Raw genomic sequence first — 16,856 nt, forward strand, 5'->3', positions numbered from 1 at the left:
GTTTGGGGTTGGGGCAGAGGGTTGGGGTGCAGGGGGGAGAGCTATGGGGTGGGGCTGAGGGATTTACAGTGTAGGAGGGGGTCAGGGCTGGTAAAGCAGGCTAAGAGATGGAGCCGTGAACGAGGGATTTGGGGTGCAGCAGACTCTGGGTTGGGGGGCTGTGGAGTCCCCCATCGCCTTGCTGCCTAGGAGCCGGGCCTGCTGCTGGCCACTTCTGGGGCGCCGCCCGGTGTCAGAAGAGGGATTGGCCCAGGGGTTTCAATGCTCGGCTGTGACCCAGCCTCAGCTGCCACCAGGGTCCCTGGGAGCCTGACATGCTGCGACCCAGGACTGGGTCCCCACCCGCACTTTGAAAACCACGGCTACAGTCCCGGTCGACTTTTGCCGAGGCAGGCGGTCGGCCTCCCTGCCTGCCTCTTGTGCCCTACAGCGGACAAGGCTGGGGCTGGCAGGAAGTCACGCGGTGCGGCTGCCCATCACTCCGCGCCAAGGCGCTCCCGGCTGTTCACCCCGTCTCTCTTTGCTCCCTGGCGTCACAGAGACCGGGCCGGGCAGTTGGCTCACAGCCCAGCAAAGGCCGGGGGGGGGCTCTGTGCACACAGAGACGGGGCTGAGAAGTGAGGGGGCTCTGGCCCCGGTGGAGGAAGGGGGAGGCGCGGCGCAGAGAGGAGGCCGAGCCGCGAGCGCACTGAGGAGGCAAATGGCGAGACGCAGGCTCCGGGGAAGAGAAGGGCGAAGGCGCTGGGGATGCAGAGAGGCGCACAGAAAAATGCAGGCGGCAGAGGGAGGGCAGGCCGGGGCCAGCGCGCGGAGACGGGCAGGGAATTCATTACGTTGCGAGAAAGAGGCCGCGAAGGCCGAGCCTTTGTGCGGCTCTCCAGAAACCAAGCGCAGCATTCGCCAGAGTCTTCGACGCTGCCAGCTTTGAGGGGGAAGGGGGGGCAGGGTGGTCCTTGGAAGGCAGAAGGTCTGAGACCAGCCACTTGGGCTATTTCCAAAGCGTGGGCGCGGCTCCCCCCGCCTCCCTTCAGGGAGGGGATGATAATCACGCTTTCACTGGGGAGGTCTGTGAGCGCATCTGCCCTGGCGGGCCAGAAACGCACCCGCAGGAGGCGATGCTGAGAACAGCCGCGGGCACCGGGCCGGGTGCCCCCTGGGGCTCGTTGCTGGCTCGGCCTCTCTCCGGAGGATGGGAGAATGGGACTTTTCCAGGGGTGCCTCCCATCACGTCAACCCACCCCCTCAGAAGGAGAACAGGGCTTAGCAGAGAAACAGCACCTGGGCTTCAGCACACCATGCCCAGACCCCACGAATCCCCACTGCCCTCAGGGCCGCCAGCCCCCCCGGGCCTGGGGGCAGGGCGGGGAGGAGTAGCTCTGTGCCCCGGAAAGGGCGGGGCCGAAGGCAGAGGGGGCGGGGCCACAGTGGCAGCTGGGAGTTCCAGCCCCTGTCTGGATCCCAGGGCAACTGTCCCTACCCCTCCAGACAGCAGGCCTGCCCACCGCGCCCCCGCCAGCACCATCCCCAAGCTGGAGCGAAGAAGGGTGACCAGGTGTCCGGTTCTGAACCCAACAGTCCAGTATTTGAGCTTTCTGTGCGGGACACACGTAGAGCTAATAGAACTGTCGGGTGTTTTCTAACTCAGGTGCAATGTCGATTGCGATGTCACCTCAAGGGTGTCCGGTATTTCGGTTGAGACCATCTGGCCACCCTAGCACGGAGCATCAGCCCACGCCTCAGGAGAGCAGAGCCCAGATGGGCCCCCACCCAGCACAGCCGACAGCCCTGCGAACGGGACTCAGCGAAGATGGGGAACCGGAGCGGTCCAACGCCTGTCCACGTCCACAGCAGCACAGTCAGGGCAAACCACGGAGAAAACGGGGCCTCCTTGAACCCCCTTCTGGTCGGCCAAGGGCTTGGACACTAGAGGGTCCATGAGCACCCGAGTCCCCTTGTCTTAGGGGAGAATAGGCCCCAAATCTTGAGGATTTAGATGCCCCATCCAGGCCCTGGTCCTCCGCACTCCGGCTGCCAGAAACAGGCAGGCCGGAGGAAACTCAAAGACCGATATTCCCACCGTATTCCTCCTCTACGCTCCCCGCACCCCAACCAGCTGGCAAGTACTGTCAGGCCGCTTCCCTGGCCTCTCCCCATGCCGTGGGGGCAGTGGGTCTCCATCCAGGGGTTGCCCGGAGCCAGGCTCTCCACAGCAACCTTCCCACAGCAGCTTAGGCCCCAGGAAAGCCAGGCGGAAGAGCGAGCCTGCTTGAATCAAAACCCCTTTTCTGCTGGCAAACAAAAGGCTTGGTGTCTGCACAAACAGGCTTGTTATTCTAACGCCGACCCAAGGCCTCTTGGCAGCCAAAGAAATATGAAAATGTTAGGCTTGTGGGAACCGGCCGCACTTTGTTTTGGGTGGCGTTTGCTCCTTTGTATATTTGCACTGCGCTCCGCACAGGCAGCGCACACGGGGCCCGCCGGCGAGTCAGAAATCACTGTGGCCTCTTTGCCACAGCATGCTGCCCTGCTACACCGGTTTGTGGAGACGACCCTGTCTGGAAAATGGGCCGAACCTTCCCCTTTGGCCCGCCTTTAAGGCAAGAAGGTAGCACTTGCAGTTTGTCTGGGAACACTGGTAGCAATGTAACAAGCAAAGAGAGACTGTGTGTGCGTGTCAATGTTCCCTCTCATCTTTTCCGGTCATGTGCGGAATAATTTTATGTGCACCACAGTGTGCGCAGATGTACACCACCCAAAGCAACACAACACATGGCTGATTAGCAGAGCGCCTACAGCTGGGTGGCACTGGAATCTCTGCGGAGCGCCCAGCTTACCGGGAACACTGGTGTACTTATGCCTGCTTTCATGGGGTTTTAAGAGACCAACCGACGATAGCAGAGAGCAGGTTTTCCATCACAGGTTTAACATTGTTAACTGCATCACTGCCCGTTCACCAGCTCCAGCTGTGAATCAGACAGCCGGGGCCGCGCAGGGGGGTTGAGCCGCAAGCGAAGGGAGAGCAACGGGTGGGAGAAGTCACAACATCCATCAAACCTGCTCGTGACGCAAGATGTGCTGAGTGCCGAGGTCGAAAGAGACACGGCCACTCCCGTGAGAGCTCTCATTTCCCTCTACTAAAGAACGGGGAACATCCATCAGGGCTTAAATTGCAGTAAGGGAGACTTAGGTGGAACATTAGAAAAACTTCCAGTCAGCAGAAAAGGTAAGTGGGGGGGCCCCTGCTTCAAACTCTCCCCATCCCCCCAGACTTTGGCTACAGCGCTGCGGCGGGGGGAGAGGGGAGAACAGGCCCCGGGCAGGATGGAAGGGCTGGAGGGGAGGGGGAAGAGAACAAGCTCCTGGCCCCCAGCCTCCTGCACCCCAACCCTCCTGCACCCCCAAGGCCCTGGGCAACGCCAGGTAAGTCTGCTAGTAGGTTTAGATTCAAGTAATTTGTAGGGTTACCAGATGGTTTAAAAAAATACCGGATACACTTGATCTCAGATCGGGGGGGAGGACCGGCTCGGGGGGGTCGGAGGGAGTGGGGCTGGCCGAGGGAGAAGGGAGGGGGGACGAGCTGGTGGGAAGCAGGGCTAGCTGGGAGGGGAGTGGGGCTGGCCCAGCCCGGGCACACACAGATCCCAGGATGCTGCCCGTCCCGCGCACGGTCCCGGCGGGGCGCATGGGCAAGTCTGGCCCCGGCAATTCCATCCCGCCCCGGCCCCGCCCCCCTCCTCTCTACTGTGTAGGTGCTACTGCCTGGCTGGTCGACACGTTCGCACATTGTGAGCATGTCTGCCAGCCAGGCAGTACCCAACTACGTACTGATACTCCTGAGAATAATAAAAACTGAATTAGAAAATACCCGACAGAAAGCTCCAATACCGGACTGTCTGGTTCAAAACCGGACACCTGGCAACCCTTGTAGTTTGGCTGTGCCGCAAGGGACGCACAGGCCACATCCCGCACGCAGCACTAAGGCCAAGCTGGCACGCACACGCCTGAGACCCTCCCCCCACCTAGCAAAGCCAACGTGCAGCTATTTGGGACCTTTCGCCTGGATAAGTCAACCGTCGATGGCAGGGACTGCCAAAAATACCCTCCCACTCAGCAGGTCCCTCCGTACGTGGAAAACCCGAAATAACTGGTTAAGACAAGACTGAATTACCGGGTAGGACAGAAGCAAGCCATGTGATACAGACCCACAAAAGGCCCATGGTAACGAACTGACACATACGATAGTAAGTTGAGATCAAGGATACACTGACCTAGAGGGAAGAGACACTTGGCCGTTGGTAAGGGAAAGAAATACAAATACGGAGAAAAGGAGACATCCCTACTGAAGAGGTAACAGACACAACGACGCCAGCGTAAGGCAGGATAAAAGGGGCATGGGGGGGAGGGATGTCGTCCTTGGGAGGGGCCGGAGCCACAGCCTCTGGGGAGGATGTGGGGGGAGGTGAGGAAGATGATGGCGAACACCTGTATTTCCTGAGTGTAAGGAAATACAGACGGACATTCCCCATCTATGGTGTGAAGCCGGGGTGGGGTGTTCCTGGCTGTGCTGAATGTATTCACCTACTACATATTTGAGGGTCTGTCTGTCTGCGAGCGAGCGGGTCTGGCTGCCCGTCCATTGGTTCAACTTCTCCTGAACAGGAAGAGCCAGGCCCACCCAATTCGACACGCCGCTTCCTCGTCTCCTCACGTCCGGCGAGGCCAGGGCTGGGTTGCGCCCGCACAACGGGCTGTGCCTGGAATGGGACTGAGGCGTCTCATCAAGCCATGCAGAAGAGACACAGAGCCACCAGGCAGGGGAAAGGAGCTGGCCGGGGGGGATCCGTCCCCAATCCAGGACTGACCCAGCCCTGAGCTCCCATTCTCCAGGTGCCCTTTAGGAAGGGGGAGGCTGCAGCTCCCCCCCCCCATTCCTACAGGAACATTGCTGGGTGTTCCCCTTTCTCAGGGAGCGAGGGGAAAGTGCCCAGTTTGCTGCCTTCCTCCCTCTGGCTGTGGAGCGCAGGGGGCAGACAAACCTGGACATGACTAGGATGGGGAACATGCCCCCCTCTTCTGGTGCTGCCCTTTGGGGCTGCAGTGACCACGGAGAGGCCTTCTCACCTGGCCCCAAGCTGCTGCAATGAGAGAAGTCTGGGAGAGTCCTCTCCCCCCAGGGCAGCCTGCAGAACAAACTCCTCCCTCCCCCAAGCCACCCCAGTGTAAAGTAACTGAGCTAAGGATCTGAGCAGCGCCGGGTAAATCGTCTAGTGAGCCATATTTGTAACTACACAAAAGCTGCTATGGTGTGCGTGTTGCCACTGTGCACATCAGGGCTCCTAATTTAAGCACCAGGCCTGATCCTGGGACAAAGGGCCTGTGAACGCTAAAGGTGTAACTGGACATTCATACGAGAGCGAGATAATTACGCTCACTCTAAAGATCAGGAGACACACGTCAAGCTGCAGACTCCGAGTCAGCAGGTCTGCTCAGCGCCGTGCGTACGCCCCAGCCCAGCCTGCATCATCGACCCAGGTTTGCAATGCGGCGGGCACGCTCAGTCACAGGCGTGGAACCACAAAGTCCACTGGCCAGGTCCCACAAGTCCAAGCCTAGCGTGCAATGGAGACCTTCCCGTCGCGTCCTAGGTAGGGATCTTAAATGTAGGTTAAGTATCAGAGGGGTCGCCATGTCAGTCTGGATCTGCAAAAGCGACAAGGAGTCCTGTAGCACCTTATAGACTAACAGATCATAGAATAATAGGACTGGAAGGGACCTCGAGAGGTCATCGAGTCCAGCCCCCCGCCCTCAAGGCAGGACCAAGCTCCGTCTACACCATCCCTGACAGATGTCTATCTTAAATATCTCCAGAGAGGGAGATTCCACCACCTCCCTTGGCAATTTATTCCAATATTTGACCACCCTGACAGTTAGGAATTTTTTCCTAATGTCCAATCTAAACCTCCCCTGCTGCACTTTAAGCCCATTACTCCTTGTCCTGTCCTCAGTAACCAAGAGGAACAAATTTTCTCCTTCCTCGTTGTGACACCCTTTTAGATATTTGAAAACCGCTATCATGTCCCCCCTTAATCTTCTTTTTTCCAAACTAAACAAGCCCAGTTCATGAAGCCTGGCTTCATAGGTCATGTTCTCTAAACCTTTAATCATTCTTGTTGCTCTTGTATTGGAGCATAAGCTTTCGTGGGCAAAGACCCACTTCGTCACATGCCAGGTTAATTAACTAATCGTAAGTTAAATAATCGAATAGTCAATGGGATTTCCATCGACTATTCGATTAGTCGAGAAGGGCGCCTCCGCCTTTCGACAGCAGAATCGCAGCAGAACCAGCGGGAGCAGAGACGGCTTCGGTCCCCGCTTGTGCCGTTTTCCCGCTGTGCCGCAACCTCCCCTGCCTCCCGTGGATATGGTGTTGGGGGGAAAACCTGCTTTTAAGCCAGCTCCCCCCAACACCGGCTCCTGCTCCCCTCACTTGCTGCCTCTCTCTGATACAGGCAGCAAGGGGGGAAGCGACTAGTCGCATCCCTACTCGCTTACATCCCTAGTCCTACTTCGGCCTGCAACAGCTGCTGCGTCCCCAAGCCAGCCCTGGGAATATAGCAGTGCCCTGGCTGTCTGAATGCCAGGCATCAGCTAAGGGATGCCAGTTAAAGGGTCAGACTCTTGCATCATCTCAGACTGAACCGGAGAGTCCTGTTCTTCCTGCACTTGTGCTCCGGGAGTAGAAACATGCCCCTTTGTCTGAGCATGTGCCGCTCCGCTTGGGTTTCACTCATGACCCCTCGGCATATTTTCAACTGCATTTAATCTTCAGCTGCTGAAGTCAACTCCTTGCCTGGCCAGGCCTGCAAGTGTTATGGCAGCGAGGAATTTGAGATTAAAAAAATAATCATAAAAAGAGCTGAACCCTCTGGTCCCTGGAGACCCACTCTCCCACAGCGGAACTTAATCCCCATTAAAAAACAAATGAAATAATCCAGTTGCCAACATTTCCCTGCCTGTTCCGTCAGAGCACCAGTGCGGCTTGTTCAGCAGAGCAGGACCGGCAGATCCAGCCCTTTGTCCCGATTCAGGGCATATTCCTCCAGGGCTCAGGTAGACACTTCTAGGATGCGCACATCCTCCACCCATGGAGTATTTACACCAGGCAGCTTCCAGGTATCTAGGTATCACCGGAGTTCCCTGTAAACCGGGCGTTTGTGCGGCTGCTCAGGAAAGATTCAAATGCCGCCCAGCTGATTAGCAGAGCCCCACACCTAGGTTTTGTTTTCTCCTGGTGGTGCACATTCACACAGGCTTCAGTGCGCATGGAAACATTATTCCGCACATGGACAGAAATAATCCATACACGGACGGGAAAGATTAGAGGGAACATTGGGTATCAGTCAGGTTTTTCTGGACCCCAGACACAGCGAGTGCATTGCCAGGAACGCAGGAGCCTGCAGTGCTGTCATGGTAGCAGCTCACACCATCCAGGGCCTGGGAGGGATGGAAATTAACCCTCGCAAGGGACACAGTGCTCGCAAACGGTAACAAGCTCCTACGATTTCATCCTTGTTTTAACAGGTGCCCTTCCCTTCCTGCATCCCAGACCCCATCACTCTATCGCCTGCTCCCTAAAAAGGAAACACCCCGTGTGGTCCAGGCAACATCTGTTCCATTCGGTCCCAAGTGCTGAAGACCAGGGAAGTGACTCAGCTCCTTCCCGCAGTCATGTGAGGGGCATTCATCCTGCATTAACTATTTCTCCTGCTTTGACATGGAAGGCTGTTCCAATGTCTGCTGTCCCCGCTCACAGACAAGTGCCGGCGGAGAGACAGGACGCAGCAGGGGCACCCCCCGTGTAGCCGCAGCAAGCAGGCAAATTCACGGATTTCTCTCTCTCCTGCCCTGCCCCAATCCAAAAGTTATCCAGGGGTGAGACGGGACAGACACCCCTCCGCAGCGCCCGGGCCCTCCAGCACACAAGGCTGGGCCACGACGCTGGAACAGTTAGGAGCCGGAATTGGGTGCCGCGTGTCAGAGGGAAAAAAAGGCCCCACCCAGTGCTGGCTCGGAGAGATTTCCCGCTCTGACCTCTTATCGCTCACAGGCACCTTGCACGGTTCAGCCTCACCTCCGGACCCGTGTGCCTCGTGGAGGAAGCTGTTACATGCCAGGCCTGACGCAGGGGGGACGGCCCGACCTGCAGCCACTGAGTAAAATTCAGGTTTCCGCTCCCCCCTCCGGCGCTGTCTCCCTCGCCCCACCTGCCAGCCATTCTGCTACCATCTCCTCTCCCTGTGCAGGGCGTTCCAGCACCGAATTCAGTGCCATGTCAGAACGCAACAGCTCGCTGGGTGTCGGGGGTCACACACGATCAGCGATCCCAGTCAGCGGCCCAGAGAGATTCCAGTGTCACCCAGCGAATCAGCAGAGCGCCCACCACTAGGTTTGTGTTTATCCGGGTGGTGCACATTCACACAAGCCTCAGTGCACATCACAACATTTATTCCTCGCGCAGATGGAAAAAAAATCCACTCATGGATGGAAAAGATCAGAGGGAAAATTGGACACAATTCCATGCTCCCCTTTTGCTCCCTCCGCAAAGACATAGAAAATAGTTTTTCTTAAAAGAAACCTAACGGACGACCCAATTCATTTCTCAAAAGGTTCTTGCTCATATACTACCCACAATTCTCTAGGGCTCCCACCAGCCTCCTGGTCAATATCCCAAATTGGGAGAATGCTTCCGCCACTTCCCTTTATTCTGCAAGGGGCTCGCTCTTGCTGGGACGGGTGTTAGACTCAGGCACACCTGCCGACAGTTCCCCCCTTCGCACACTCCCAAAACAAGCAAGCGACTCCTAAGACTCCTTAGTGTGCCAATGCACAGCCGCGGACACCACAGCCCTGCGGCTTGCCCATCGCCGCCCAGACACTCGCTAGGCACACACGCAGCCCGGACAGGCAAGGCTAACCGGGGCTACTGTCCCCCATTACCTGGCATCACACACAGCTGAGGCTTAGCAAAGGCTGGCCACTGCGAGAAGGCTAACTTTGGGTTGCCGGATACAAAAGGAGCAAGTCCACGCAAGTAGTTGTCTAGTCTGAGCTGACTCAGGAAACCAGGGTCCCATTCCCAGCTCTGCCACTGGCCTGCGGGGTGACCTTGGGCAAGTCATTTTGTTGCCCTGTGCCTCGGTTTCCCCTTCTGTCAAACGGGGGCCATGCTACTGCTCTCCTTTGTCCAGGTGCTGAGAGCTCTGCCGATCTAGGGATTCTTACTGTCTCTCTCTGCCGAGCTGGATGGGGAGGAAAACAGGAGGCTGCCTTGCCTGACAACTAAGCGGTAAAAGAGACATCCCCCGCCCCCCCGCCGCCGCTGAACATATGGTGCTGTCACCAGAAAACAGATGGGGGTTTCATCTCCCATCACTTCAGAGCAGTGGTGGCAGGGGAAGGGGGCAGCTACCAGTCCCCTCTAGTCTCACGCAGAGCACTGGGTGGTCTCCTCTTCTGGGTTAACGACGACACCGAAACGGAGCGAGTGACAAACTCCCGTTACCTTCCCGACCCCTCTCCGGTGGCAGAGGGGCAGAGACGCGGGGATACGTGTGAGGGAAGAATTCCTTTCTGCCGCGGGACTCACCCATCGGGGGGGGGGGGGGGGGAGAGCAGCTCCCGCTCTCCAGAACATGCAGTTGGACCGTGACCTCAGGCCCCAGCCACCCACAGGATAAAAAGTGCTGCACCCGGGGACCTGGGAAGGGGAGATGGGACCTCTCCCCAGGCCAACTTAGGTGGCTGCAAAGTCGTCAGGGTCATCCGCTGGCTATTCGGTGCTTGCACAGAACTGGGGCGGGGTCTTAACTGAACTGGGGCCTGTGTGTTCTGTAGTTGTGCCTTAATCTCTGTATTCATGCCCCTCAGTGTGAAAAAAGCTATTTGCATAGATTTACATATATATTTGCATGTATATGCAACTACACTGAAGTTGCGGCCCTTGGCTTGTGCTGTGAGGGATCTTTGTGGCCCCCGGGGGCTTCTAACGTCGAGTAGCCCTGCTATGGAGCCTCTTACATGCAACATCGGTTCCCTACCCCTGCCCGAAACTAAGACCCGGGGGCCGGATGCGGCCCCTGGCTTGCTTGGATCCGGCCCCTGAGGCTCGGGGCTCCCCCCAGCCTGCTCTTGCTGCTCTCCCTCCCGCTTACACCCCACATCCCAGCAGCCACCTTCCACACACTGAGCCCCTCATTTCTGACCCCACCTCAGAGCGGCCCTCAAATCTACTAACCTGGGGGCTCCCCAGGCTTCGGGGTGCGAGGGGAACGTGGGCTGGGTCCTTTGGGACCACCGCAAGGGTTTGGTTTTGCTTCTCACGCGTGTGCAGCCCCCGAATGATTTTTCTGGGGGTCAGTGGCCCCCGACCCAAAAAAGATCCCCCCCCCGGCTTAGGGCCTCAGAAGGTCTTCATCCGGCCCTGCACAACCCCATCGCTGGCCAAGTGTGAGAGGACGTCCTATCTGCCCACTCCCTCAGGTGCGACCCTCCTTCCGAGCCATGGCTCGTCATGGAGACAAGCCAGCTGCCGTGCTGAGCCAGTGACCAGGCCAGAGGAAGCCAAGAAGTTAACTCTGCCGGCTCCCAAGGCGCGCTGGGAAAACCCGGGGAGGCGCCTGTTTACACTGCGCTGCCAGCAAGCAGCGAGCTTCGGAGAAAGTGAAACTCCGGCTGGCGAGAAAATGAACCCTCCCCGCCACACTGGCAATCAGCCTCCCCGCAAAGCCCCTCGGGGCCACGGCACAGCGCTGGGAAAGCGGGGACAGGGCCTGCCGGAGAAGGCTCCCTGGCTCTCGCCCCTCCGCCAAACAAAGTCCAGCCAGAGAGCAAACAAGGCAATTCTAGGAAAACCTGTTTCCTCTGCCCCCCGCCTGCGCCAAAGAGGGAAGGAAACGGGACGTGGCCGACACAGCTCGTCTCTTCCACCTTCCCCCCTCTCCGGTCAGGGAGCTGGCAGAGCCGCTGCCTCCCAGATCTCTCCCGGCCAGGCAGCCTCTGGGGAGAAGGGAAGCGTTCCAGCCCTTTGCTCAAACTCCGCATCCTCTAGCGCGCGGCTGGCACCTCGCCCGGGGTCAGGGAGCTGCACTCTCGGACATTTCCATCTGAAAGGCTGCCGGCCCCAATATCCGCTGCTGCTTGTACCTCCCTGGCCGATGAATAGAGACGGTGGCGCTCACCAGCCATCAAAACCGTGCTTTGTCCCCACAGGAAGGGGCTGGGGCTGTGTTTCGGCACAATGGCTGCACCCCCGCGCCCTACCGCCAACACCTAGAGACCATGGTGACGGGCACAGTTCCACTCTCTGGGAGGAGACGGACGGGCAACAAACCGACAGCAGGACGAGTACATGTCTGTGTCTGGCTCCCTCAGGGACTTCTCAGGGCCCCGTCACCATGGTACCTGAACTCGGAACAACGGGAAAGCCCTGAGCACAACCACAAAGGAAATGTGTTCCCTTTCCTCGCAGATTCTTTCTATTCAGCCTTTATTCTCCACCTCCGCGCCCACCCTCTCTGGGGTTTCCTCATCTCTCCTTGCTTCCCATCCTGCCATCAGTGTCTCTAGCACAGTAGTGCCCTCCCCAACGCAGTGCCCGCCGAGGCATTTACGTGCGCCCGCCGAGTGACCAGGGCCGGCCCACGCCATTCCTGTGCCCCGGGCGCCCGGCGCACGCGCAGCCCCTACCCCGGGCGCCCGGCACACGCGCAGCCCCTACCCCGGGCGCCTGGCACGCGCGCAGCCCCTACCCCGGGCGCCCGGCACACGCGCAGCCCCTACCCCGGGCGCCCGGCACACGCGCAGCCCCTACCCCGGGCGCCCGGCACACGCGCAGCCCCTACCCCGGGCGCCCGGCACACGCGCAGCCCCTACCCCGGGCGCACGGCACACGCGCAGCCCCTACCCCGGGCGCCCGGCACACGCGCAGCCCCTACCCCGGGCGCACGGCACACGCGCAGCCCCTACCCCGGGCGCACGGCGCATGAGCGGCCCCGCCCCCGGCAGCCCCAAAAGCTTGGAGACCACTGCTCTAGCGGATGATGGGAGAAGGGGACACAGGAAAAACAAGGACAGCCACTACGGCGCGTGTGTTACCGTCCCGGGAGCAGGGCTGGGCAGCCGCGACGCACAGAACAGGCTGGCCCTAGCCGGAAGACAAACTCCAGCCTTGCTCTGTGCAGGATTCTTGACCCTTTTTTATTTCCACTCATACGAGCACATTTCGGTTGGCAAAGACGAGGTTCGTGGAGAGAGGAGAGCGCGGGGAGTTTGAATGCGCACTGCTGCTCACGCGGGAAACATTGGGACAGCCATCTGGAAAGATTCCTGCAGGGTTGGGAGTCATCTGAGCCAGGAGCAGAAATACCGTGGGAATTCGGTGATCAATCAAGCAGCCTGAAGAGCAAATCCGCAAACTAGCAGTCTTGCCGGGGGTGGGTGGGGAGGGGTGTGCTGCGAGCGAGCCAGAGGCTGAATTATGGCTGTGAAAGAGCTGAATTCTTCCCAGCAACCAATGAATTCGTTAAAAAGAAAAGCTCGACGTTCGCATGCAAGCGGGTTACGTTTGCCAAACCGATGTACATTTCACCCAGCTGCAGTCGGGAGACGGGGGCCAAGAGCGTCTTTGGCAGTGGGCCCTAGAACAAGGCTGGAAACACACAAGCACCCCCAAACCCCCCAAAAATTCCTGCCGAAGCCGCTCTCAAAAAACGGACTGTGAGATTCGGCAGGACCCGGCTCCAAGGAAACCCACCGCAAGGTCTCGGAGAGAAATGACCTGACAGGGCTCTGAGCGCCCTCAAAACTCAACAGGGTCCTTGCCCGCTCTCTTTCGCAGCTCAGCGGCAGAAGCAGCCAGGCGCTGGAGAAGGGATGTTCAATGCGCAGGGGGAAGGGAGCGCTAAGGAGGAGAAACACCCCCCACTCCCGAAAGAACGACCTAAGACCTCACGGCAGCCAGCGGAAGCCGACAGCCGGGCCCAGCCCCATGCCCATTTGTGCTACGACTGCTGAAGCACTAACGTGCCTCCTCGCTCAGCAGCTAGCAGGCCGGGGCTCGCTTGGCATGGCTCTCCGACGCCAGCTGCCGAGAGGAGCACGAGAACTGCATGACGGGCACTCCGCCTGCAGAACAAAGTGCGCTACGTTACGCCTGGACACAACCCCTCGTGTTCCTGGTCAGCTGGGAGCTTGTGCGGCTGCTCGGGAGCCATTCAAACGCCACCCCGCAGACTAGCAGTGGTGTTTCTACCGGTGGTGCACAGTCACACCTGCCTTGGTGCATACAAAATAATTTATTCCGCGCCGAAGGAAAAATTCCGCACATGGATGGAAAAGACTCGAGGAAACATGGACTACAAATCAGGCAGCCGTCACAGCAAGAAGGGGGTTGGATTTAACCCCGGACGTGATCAACATCAAACCCGTATCAGCCTGGAGCCGGGACAGCCACGCCAGGGAAGGGAGGTGAGGCTACAGAGAGCCTTTGCCGTGACGTCTCCCTTGGCTGCCTGCTAAGTTAAACCTGGACTTCACTCACCCGGCTTACTCACGGCCCCAGGATCAGCTGGGAAAGCCCGGACATAGGGAGAAGTGCTGGAAAGGGGGAGCCAATAAAACCGCCACTGGCTGATCGGGAGCTGAATCCCTCCGGAATTGTTCCCTTCCTTCTGCTTAAATCCCAGTGTGCCCCCCCCCACACCCATTCCCCATGCTGCTGCCTCGTGCCCCAAAGCTCAGCGCCTTCATAACCCACCCAGCTCCCTGGAGCTGGACCAAAGAGCCAGGGGAGGAGACAGCGAGACAAGACCCTGCCGCCTGCTGTCCCTTGGCCCACCCCCAGACAGTAAGAGGAGGAGGGGAGGGAGAGGCAAGCCTGCAGAAATGGCCAGAGTGTTGCCACAGCAGGGAGAGGCCCCCGGCTGTACCCTGACCGACATGCCGGAGCGATGAGGGCAGTAACCAAGGACAAGCAGCCGTTCCTACAGGAACTGGCCAAAACTCACCAGCTCCATCCGAGCGCAGGCGGACACACCCGGGTACCCTGCCTGCCCCGCCCTCTGAGCGCCACCCTCGTCTGGAAAACCTCCACCAACACGGCCTCCTCTCCCCCATCTTCCCTTGCGCTTGTCAGCTGGATCACTCTCTCGGGGAAACCGCATCTCTCCCCGGCCTGCCGGCCACCTGCTCTCAGAGGCCGCGGAGTGCGATCAAATATCCAGCTCGCGGATTCCTTCCCCAGCCTCCCCGGGGTGAAGACAGAGCCGAAAGCCAGTCAGCGGCGGAAGGAAAGGAAATCACTCGGGCCATGGGGCGTTTTGCCCTGCACGGCTTGGGAAGGGAAAGTCACACCAGCTGGGCTTCTCTGGGGAAGGGTGGCCCAGTGGTTAGAGTGCTCATCTGAAGGGCCCAGAGCCGATTCCTTCCTCCACCCCCGAGGCCAACGCGACGTGGTGCGGGTCACTCGGGCTCGCCGTACCTTGGCTCCCCCCAGGCGCGGCAGGAGACGCACACTACAGCGCTCGAGCTGCTCCAGCACTCCGGGAACGGGGGCCCCACCTGTTCTGCTAGGAAGCGGTAGAACAGGGGCCAATTGCAAATCTAGGGCTCCTATTTCCTCCCTTTGCCAGCCATGCTCTGCCCTGACACCCCCCTGGCCACTCCAAGGTACAGTCAGACGTGGTGCCTCGTTAACACCCCCCCAACCAGCAGAAGATAACAGCCGCGGGGGGGAGGGGGGCCGGATCATGACATGTAAGCGGTATTCACCACCTGGAGCATAGAAGGGGACTCGGGGAACCTCTCCGGGTAGCTCCCTGCGCTCTGCCCTCCTCGTCCAACTCACCAAAAAGTTCCAATAACGGGACTTTTGGGGGGAAGGGGGGCTGTGTTATTCCAATGCAGCCTCCGCTTGCCCCATCCCCCGGAGAGCCCACGTTCCCACGCTGCCGCACTGTGATCTAGGAAACAAGGCCCGTGACAGGCGCAAGCCGAGTCAGGGCCACCATGGTGCTTGGGCAGGATACGACCTTTATTCGCTTCCGACGGGCCGCGAGGGCACAGAGGCCAGAAAGTTCCTCGTGTCCTCGGAGGGCCGGCTTTCCCCAACGCCTGACGGAGCCGGGGGTACGACACGGCCAGGGACGCAGGGGGTACATGGGGGCAGCCAGACCCCGTTCGGTCTGCTCCCCCTCCTACAATTCTGTTGCCTAGTCCGCCTCAAACCAGGAGTCGCAACCCTTCCCCGCCCTGCCCCCAGCCCTGCCAGTTAAATGACAAGGCAGCCAGGCGCTCCGTGGGGGCTGAGGCGGCCACCTCTCCCCTCCTGCCTGCCCAGCAGGGAGCTCTGCAAATACCTTTCAGGTTGCTGAGACCATCCAGGAACTTCCTGTACTTCTCGGCGTTCATCTCCCTGCCGAGCCTGCCCTGTTTCAGCTGGTGGCCATCCTGCCCCGGCGCGGAGAAAGCCCCGATCTGTCCCAGATCCCCCTCTTCCCTGCCGGGCACCCACAGCCGGTCGCACGCCACTTGCACTTTGACCACCCTTGGGGAGTGATGTCACCGCAGAACCGCCCTGCACGGCCGTCCTTTGTGTGTCCGGAGCTGATGAAGCGCATTAAACCCGCCCCGGCCTACGCCGCCCCCTCCCCCTTTGTGCAAATTAGCCGTGAAACGACAGACCAACCTCGGGCATGGAGCTGGCTGGCTCGGGGCTTGACGACCCCCCCCCATCCCCTTTTCTCTCCCTCCCCCTCCCACGTGCAGGGGTTGGATTTCAGGGACCGTTCACACCAGCGCACAGCAGCGGACTGATACGTGAACCGGGGAAACGGTTAGGCACATACATAGGAAAATCAAAGAAAGCAAAATTCACAGGCACAGTGTCGGAGGAGGGAGGGAATGCACTTTTAAACCAGAACCCCTGGATTCTCTTCCCAGGGACAAGTCACTGCTTCCGTAAAATGGCGACAGACCCCCGGCTAACGGGGAATACGAACGGCCGCTGTTTACAAGGTGCTGGGGAAGCATAGCATGGCACACGTTCTCCGAGGTGTGAAGCACTGTAATAAAGCAGCACACTCAAAGCCGGCCGGTTGCTTATCTCCTATCTGCTGCCCCACGGATGGGAAGCCGAGAAGGCCCCACTGCCCCCCACACGCGTCAGGGAGATGCGCCCTCACGCCCGGAAGGCGAAAGAGTTACAAAAGCCAAAAGGAGATTTACAGAAGGAAGGCGACGGGACCAAAACACCCGCCCTGCGCACCATCAATCTTACCACCCTCCGAACCGCCCCCGCACCTCACTCAGCTCCCCCTCGACTCCAGCTGCGCCCCCTCCTGAACGCAGCCCTGGCCTCCCCCTCCTCACCACCTGCTCCCTCCAAAACGCCTCTCCTTCCTCCAGACGGCCAGACCCCTTTGCATCATAAACTTAAAAACCAACACAAGGTCTGGTAGCACTTCACAGACTAACAAAACATGTCGTCAGCCAGTCGGTCTGTGAACCGGGCAGGGCAGGGCTCCTGTCTGCGAGCTGCACTGTGCATCCCAAGTACGCTGACAGGACAGGCCGAACCTCTCTCGTCCAGAAACTTCCGTGGTCCGGCGTGATGTCAGTTCGCCAGATCTCCACTTTCCACGGGGGTGGCCAACGTCCTGCCTCCCCACAGAGCACGTCTGCAGCCCCCAGTCCTGGCTCTCAGGGTTCGGCGCTGTTATTCCGCTCGAACGTACCCTCCGTGTCTTCGAACAGCCCGGTGCTGGCCATGCTGCTAGTCAATACCGACCTCTCTGGCTCAG

General features: G+C 59.4%; 1 protein-coding gene across 12 annotated transcripts in view; it reads right to left on the reverse strand.

Annotated features, from left to right (window-relative positions):
- Nucleotides 1-16,856, reverse strand: part of MACF1 (microtubule actin crosslinking factor 1) — a 299,184-nt gene that overhangs the window by 239,988 nt on the left and 42,340 nt on the right. The window contains exon 1 of one of the 12 annotated variants that reach the window (XM_075908720.2): nt 15,414-15,633. The exons of the other annotated variants lie outside the window; for them this stretch is intronic. Within the exon in view, the coding sequence (XP_075764835.2) occupies nt 15,414-15,465 (52 nt within the window). The 5' untranslated portion in view covers nt 15,466-15,633. Of the gene's footprint in view, nt 1-15,413; nt 15,634-16,856 lie in introns of those variants that run through there. 12 annotated transcript variants of the gene reach the window in all.

Source organism: Pelodiscus sinensis, chromosome 26 (assembly GCF_052426305.1).
Source record: "Pelodiscus sinensis isolate ZL-2025 chromosome 26, ASM5242630v1, whole genome shotgun sequence".
NCBI lineage: Eukaryota > Metazoa > Chordata > Testudines > Trionychidae > Pelodiscus > Pelodiscus sinensis.